The sequence below is a fragment of the Physcomitrium patens genome, chromosome 8 (genome assembly GCF_059467195.1).
Source record: "Physcomitrium patens ecotype Gransden chromosome 8, ASM5946719v1, whole genome shotgun sequence".
NCBI lineage: Eukaryota > Viridiplantae > Streptophyta > Bryopsida > Funariales > Funariaceae > Physcomitrium > Physcomitrium patens.
The window spans coordinates 4,960,477-4,968,131 of record NC_143417.1 but is presented as its reverse complement, the minus strand read 5'-3'; the positions used below and the strand labels follow the sequence as shown (position 1 = coordinate 4,968,131).

The 7,655-nt window shown below is 38.7% G+C and overlaps 1 protein-coding gene across 4 annotated transcripts; it reads right to left on the bottom strand.

Moving 5' to 3' along the window:
* Positions 1-2,855: 2,855 nt before the first annotated feature.
* LOC112286009 (phospholipase D alpha 1) lies at positions 2,856-7,583 on the bottom strand. 4 transcript variants are annotated; one of them, XM_024527492.3, is made up of 7 exons: positions 7,502-7,583; positions 7,243-7,300; positions 6,928-7,094; positions 6,420-6,678; positions 4,994-6,055; positions 4,136-4,705; positions 2,856-3,735 (listed from the first exon to the last, which is right to left on the bottom strand). In XM_024527492.3, the coding sequence occupies exons 3-7, from the start codon at positions 7,033-7,035 to the stop codon at positions 3,302-3,304; spliced, it is 2,433 nt and encodes an 810-aa protein (XP_024383260.1). In that variant the 5' UTR covers positions 7,036-7,094; positions 7,243-7,300; positions 7,502-7,583; the 3' UTR covers positions 2,856-3,301. The 4 variants fall into 4 exon arrangements, with proteins under 4 accessions (XP_024383260.1, XP_024383259.1, XP_073392064.1 ...); XM_024527491.3 differs by having other exon boundaries at positions 7,243-7,577; XM_073535963.2 differs by lacking the exon at positions 7,243-7,300 and having other exon boundaries at positions 7,502-7,556.
* Between the last annotated feature and the right edge of the window lie 72 nt (positions 7,584-7,655).

The following is a 7,655-nucleotide window of genomic DNA, read 5'->3' as shown; positions in this document are numbered from 1 at the left end:
AATAAGTTAGATTACGAAAGACTAGGGCGATTTTGTATTCAAAAGTAAATCAATGTACTAGCTTATTGGTTGAAACTATGTAAATCTATAAAGATAAATTATGTCTTTCATTTTTCTTTCTTGGAGGCTTATTCAAAATCAACTATTCCAAAAAGAATACAACCATCACTATCTTGTATTGAAATAGATAATCATGTAAAAAATAAGATAGAAAAGATCTTTGATTCATGACAAAAAAAAAGCTAAGTTAGAATATTTTATTCATTGATGTAGCTATAATATCCATGAGCATATATAGAAACTAGTAAAAAATCTAATTAATACATTTTAAAAGGTACAAGAGTTTCATTGATGTTATCTTCAAATCCAAATTCATCTATGAAACTCTTGTACCTTTTACAAAAATCCAAATCTATTTTAGAATGACTTCTTTACGAAGCTATTGCTAAGATGTTGTATATATCATAAAAAATTAAATATAAAATCAATATTCCTTGTAGAACTCGGAGTTAGAAGAGGATATAATATTATGAACATCCAACAAGAAGTTTTTAAAAATATTTTTAGAATATTTTAATAGATTTTAAAAGATTCTAAAAATATTTTTAAAAGATTCTTAGAATGTTCTTAAAATACTTTGGCAAGTTTTACAAAGTTCTAGGAGAACTAAGGAAGTTATCTAAGCACCTTCTTAGGATTGTTTCATCTTCAAGCAACATGAAAACTTCTTATGAAGCTTGCCAAGAAGTTTATTTAAGATTGCTTCATTTTCAAGTAATATAGGAACTTTTTATGAAGCTTCTTAAGATCGCTTAATCTTCAAGTAATATTGGAACTTCTTATGAAGCTTCCTAAGATTACTTCATCTTCAAGCAATATAAAAACTTCTTAAGAAGTTTTTGAATACTTGGTATATATTAGATCCAAGGCTAAAGGGATCCTCAATCTCAATAATACATCTCTTGGAACACTAGCTCACCTTCTTGGTATTAATCTTGTATTTATTTAATTTAATCAAGTTCTTGTTTGCTTTTATGTTGAATTTTTTTGGCTTAGCTTCTTATTTGATATCATATGTAGTGTATTTGTAATATATATATATATATATATATATATATAGTTGTAAATCATTATATTTAAGAGAGTTGATAAAATCACATCTTCTTTGCTATTTCATGATTAATTTCGTCCATCATGTGTCTCTATCATCTATTCACAGTTCTTTATTTTCAACCCTTTTTTCTAATCCTATATCCTCTATATTCCATATTTTACCTCAAACCACCTTATTTAATATAAAAAAATCTATAAATTTATCATTTTTGTGGCAATAATTGATTTTTAAAATTTAAATAAATTTAAATTTTGATTTAGCTTCTTTCACCCAAATATATATTTCACAAAATTTTATTGACTATTGTAGTGGAAATCCAAAAGAAAGAATTGAAATTAAAAGCATATTTTTACTATCAATAATTTTTCAATAATACTTTAGAATTTTTCTTTAGTGACATATACAATTTTTCTTAATTAACATTCAAAATGTTTATTTGAAAAAACCTCTTAAACGAGGTGATTTGGAATAGAAGACAAGAAATGGGAGATATGGAGTTGGAAATGGAAAACAAAGAATAAGGGACAAAGAACAAAAAAACAGAGTTAGAAACAAATGAATGGGAGTTGGAAACAAGGGATAGAGATAGAGAATATGGATTTGGGAACAAAGAATAGAGAATAAGAGACAAAGAATGAAAGAACAAAGAATAAGGGACAAAAAACAAGGAAAGAAGGTTAGGAATAAATGAGTGGAGGTTGGAATAACGTGACAAAGATGAGAATAGATGGAATCAATGATGAAATGGCAAGGAGGTTTGGCTTTAATAACTCTCCTATTCAATACTTTAATATGTTCTACAACACTTTAATATGAGACTTTTGTACAAGGATAATATGTGTAGTCTATTAACATATTAGAAAATGTATATTCAAGTTTGAAATTTTCAAGAGTTTAAAATTTTATCTATTTCACTATATTTTTTAAAATATTTCTTTATTTTATTTTTGATTTTTTGATTTTTTTTCCACCAATGTAATAAGTCTTTTCAACACTTGTTCAATCAATTGCTTCTGCTTGTATATGTGGTGTTGTGTGCCAATATGGACAAAACCTCTTTACCATTAAAACACCCTGTCTCTTCCCATCTCAACTTTCAAAATAAAGGAGGCAGAGAAAACAAAACAAAACAAAACATAAAGAAAGAAGGGGGAGAGTCTTCCTTAGCCCCCACAACAAACTAGCACAACCATGCAGCATGGTTAGGAAAAGACATCAATTTGGTAGGAACAAAGACGAACTTAAATTGGATGACCACAACCAAGAAGTCTTAGCTCTTGCTCCAAACGAGGCCCACACAGTTGCTGTTAAGGACAACAGAAATAGCCATTCTATTGGATGCGTTGCCTTTCAATTTAATTGAGAGTCTTCAAATTTGAATCCAAAATGTCCAACTCTAAGATTGGCTTTTGAGAGTCTTCAAATTTGAATCCAAAATGCCCAACTCTAAGATTGGCTTTTGGTTGCATGAAGATTGCCTTCAGGGTTCTGGCTGTCCAACGTGGGCAGCATGTAGAAGTGCCTTGCTTAGGCACCACATGAAATTGCAGCGTTTGGGCAGCCACAGTTGATGGAGGAATGAATCTGGTTGGATAAAAAATTTAGTAAATATGGGGTGATTCTAGTATATGAAATAATATGTAAAGTAATATACTTATGAAACACTTGTCTAAGCATTTCAATAATATCCTACAGCTAGTGGTCGAGGGCACACAACATTTTGGCAAGATACATTGTTGAGTGCTATGCAATTTGAGCTGCAGCAACTATCAGGATCAGCAACCTAAAACCTGGTGGCCTTGATTCACAAACTCTATTCGTATTCACAAGCCTACATTGTACAGAACTAAGTTGCTGAAGCAGTTGAGGGAAGAAGCAAAGTTTTGGTCCTAGTCAAACAGAACTCAACACTACCAACCTCCTCAAGTTACCTCCGTTACTCCCAGCTAAGCAGGTAATGCAGCCGGCTACTTGGCATGACTACATGCGGCTAACGGTTTGAACAGTGCATCCTCACGTATTACACCAATTGAACTATTTCCGAATCTCAAGCCTGCTTTTAAAGGTCCCCACAACTGGAGGGAAATCTGGTACCGCTACTTCTGTGTAGAATGCTTTGATGATGAAAGGACTTGAAGCCAGAGGCATGAACCCGCACAATATACATGCTTTAAAAGGAACAAAATTTTAAGAAGTTATCGTAACAGGGAGCTTGTACGACGAGCGACCAAATACTTTGGCATCAGTGGTATCAGGAATGTATTCAGCATCACGTAGCTCTGAAACGGATCCATCACGACCTATAGAATATGGATACGTCATGAGATGTCCAGGGAGATCAACCACATCTTTTTGAGAAAACATACTCCAAAGCTCGTCCCCCCGGTGATTCACTTTGCGAATGCACTCCAAACTCGATGGGTGCAGAAAGTAATTGTCTAAGTAACCCATGTGTTCAAACCACAACGCCATACGGAAACCATGGATCTGACCAGTTGCGGGGCTGTTCGTTGCAAGGTAATATGGCTGGTAAGCTCCCATGGCAATTTCGGAGTCACGCGAACCGTTCAGGGATCTCTCGTTGATGTTGGCAGAACCCACTATGATGTACTCATCATCCACTGCAGGCAAAAATTACACATTGCCATGAGAAGAAATCGACAAACGATTGATGAACACCGTGAAATGCATCTTAAACAAACCTGCTGGCCTTGGAGCAGAATAGAAGACACCAAATAGTTTTGATGGAATTCTTGCCGCTGCAAGAAACGTAACTGAGAACAAATACTCATAGCACATGAAGCCATCTTAAAGTGGAAAAGTGATAACTTTGTACAGCATGGTTTCTGTCGACTTGCCGTATACTTCCACGAAAAGATAAAAAAAAACAGTGCTAGAAGTGGGGTATATTAGGGGAAGGAATTGTATTCTTTAACTGCCAGATAGCTCTACGGTTCAGAATCTCCACACAGAAAATCCAAGAAATAACTCTAAGTGAAGGTCGAAGATGTAAGAGCTTACCTATCATCATCTTTGAATGCACATAAATCATGAAACGACGGTTCTCTTGGGCAGATTTATAATATAAGTCCTGAGGTGTGCTCGTTGGTGCATATTCGTTCGGCAGAATAGTCTCGCGGTTTCCTAAGCAAAACACACTAAGATAGTCCTTGGGGTGCAGGTCAGTTCTCTTTTTTAAACGCAATGAATTTGCTATCTCTTTGTACATCATTTGAAACGTTTTTTGCTGCCATCGCAGAATTGCCTGGACAGCGTCACCGCTAGGATAGCCTTCAGGATACAAAGGTATCACAATATAAACCGAAAATCGTTCGCCAGCTTCAATTTTACTCGCAATCTTCCGAACAAGCTCCATGGGAATAAGGTTGTTAGCCCCAACCTCCTGGCTGGAATCCCAGCCAAAACTACTGCCCACAAAGTATTGATTCTCTATGTAAATGAAGTTCTTTGCACATCTGATGGCATGGATGTAGGCGTTCTGAATACTTCGGTCGATGGTGTTATCTTTCCCGCTTACTAAGCCCAATTTTGCAACTTTTTCAGTATCATCTGAAAAACCAAAAGCAGCACCTGCATTCATCCAACAGGTCGAATTAACAGATCCAATCTTCACTTTTAAGTAGCAGGTGAGGTGTACACAAAATCTTATACCATGTGCTGGGTACGGTAGCGGGTCCAATAAGCTTCTCATGAGCTAAGAATCCGAGTTGCAGCCCTTGATGGCCTCATGAAGTGGTGCGAGAACTTGCACCAACCAAATAAAAAATATACGTTATCAGAAACTATCACATTTAGCTAATTCTGTAGAAACGTTTACAAGACGTCAAAGATCTATACGGTATGACGACAGACTAATACCTGCATCTATGGAGCGGAACAGTTGTACATTCCAAGTTTCGAGATCATCCTCAAGTGTGACAGCTATAGGAAGTAGGCCACGCTCAATGGCATCAGGAGAAAGCAAATGCTCTAAACTCTCTCCAGCCTGTTTTCTCCATCTCTGTTCGAAGTTGTAGAGAACATCCCAAGCAATTGGGCCTTCCAGTTTACAATGTATGTCATGCCAAGGCTCACGAGGTCCCCCATATTCAATGGAAGCACCTGCAAAGCCACCATTATGGAAGTCCGTGCTGTGCACCGTGTCAAGGGTACGAAACAAAGAATGGTACTGATCGTCGTAGCGACCATCGCAAAGGTCCAATCCTCCTACAAAACTTACCAACCTTCGTTCTTGCGATGTGATACAGTCGCTTGGCATACTTGCATCAACGATCAAGGACTTCTGATGATGTGTGAACATTACTACAGTTTTTACTGTCTGCAGTACAGTCGATTTGCTATAACCACTCCTTGGACACAAAAAACAATTTACTCCGGTGCCTTTGAAATAGTTCGCTGTCTCTTCATCATGGGTGGCCATTTGACCCATTATTCCCCAATTCGAGGATCGGTCATCCCATACCATCAAATTCACTCGCACTCCCTGGTCAGCTTTCCTCTTTAACAGTTCTCCCAGAGTCAAGCCCTCGTCACCTGGCACCACTCTCTGAGGATCTCGACAAAGTTTGAACTCAGTGTAGACTGACCAACCTGTGATGTAGATTATATGCTTTGCGTTGTGAATTGCATCGAACATATCTTCCCAACAACGACATGGCTGGTAAATCTGATCGTGGCCCAGGTAAATAGGAGGTAGGAAGTTGTCGGTCACATGAGCATCCTGGTACAGTGTAACCCGGCACCCTTTTTTTTGAGGAAAATAGCTAAACGGCAAACCTGGATTCTGTCGATCTAGAATACCCTTCCCCCAATATTGGTCTTCAATAGCCCTAGTAAACTGTACAGAAAACCGTAATCGTGCACCATCGAGATGACCAGTTGAGTCACTATGAAGAGGGTACCAGTCTTCGATTTGTTTGCCTGCTAGAACAAAAAATGTTGTCATCGACACAACCAGTGCACACATGATTGTCTACAATATAAAAAGGAGCGCCAATGATAGTGAATGAAGGTCGATCCTACAGCCATAGATATAACAATATGCATCGCACCAAGTACAACAGCAATAACCAAACCTTCGCCGACCCATATTAATCTTAGCATAAATTATACACACGTTTCCATATACTGTGGAGGACAATTGAAGTGAACATTGATTATTATGAGCTGCAAAGCTTATAATCGTAATGTACTATGTAAGTCCTAAAACTGTAAGAGACGAAAAGACTAGGGCAATAATTGGTAATTTTCAATAGAAACTCTTGAAAGTGAGAAAAGTAAGTGCCTGAGAGGAGATCGATTGCGGGAATGCGTGCTCGGCCAATCACAGCAGTACCCACAACAGCAGCATCCTTGATGGAAACCACCAGATGAGAGACAGTGTGTGCGCAGAAGATGCTGAATGTCTCGTTCCATTCCGGATCTTTGAAATTACCTTCTAGAACACGCGTCCGCCCAACTCTAGTTTTTCCCAAGTCCACGGTAGCGTAATATTGACTGTATCCTTTCCCAAATCCGAGTAAGTTTTCCGAAGTCTGAACAACCTGCCGATACAATTTCATCATAGTTGATTTAGCACGTGAAATAAGTATGTCACTTGTAAAATTAACCACGACATCGGCTCTCACTGCACCAAACCTCTGGGTCCAACAAAGGCTACCCCTCAAATGATTGGAGCATGCAATCGGATGATCAGCGAACCCTCGGAGCACATACACTGCCCATGTTACCAATGATCTAATACAAGAACTCTAGGCTGGTGCGGAGTTGAAGGGTTTGGTGCCGAGACGAACCATTCGGATAAACCCAGGAGCTTTACCCGTCTTGCGATCTTGTGTCACAATTTCCTCAGCACCATAGATTTTGATTAGCAAAGTTCCATGCAGCAGGTACTCTGCCATAGCGCCTTTGAAATGTACCACGCTGTCTCAATTCCCGTAATTTAGCAGACAATACCCACCTGTACAAAAGTTAAAAACCAACTATGTGATGATCGTCAGTGCAAAGAGTTTCCCATTCGAAGAGTTGGCTATGGTGAGAACATCGATTAGGCAATTCGCTACAGCGCCACAGCTAGTTTCAAAAAGCACGAACGGCTTTGGAGTTACCCCAATGTCACCCTGACCGCATTTTCCACCAGTGGTACAAACAACCCCGATTAAAGAGCTGAAACGCATAAGAACACAAAAAGAAATCAGAAGGAAAACAAGACAAACTCCTCCCACAACCTCCGACGTCCGAGCACAATCCACAACACTGCCACGACCCCGAATACTATTACGCCTTGAAAGCATAACTCAACGAGAAACCGAAAACGGCTGCAGCTGTCCTGTGCCTCCCTTCGTGGAAACCGTTGCTTGAACTTACAATCCGCGGTGCCGCGACCACCGCCGCAACTATTCCCGCGATCTGACGCCACCCAAACCCACTTCACTGAACTGGGAGAGAGACTCTATACAATGGTTGCTGAACGTGGGCAGAGCATGAACAAATGAATTCGTGGATGGATGAAAAGCCATAC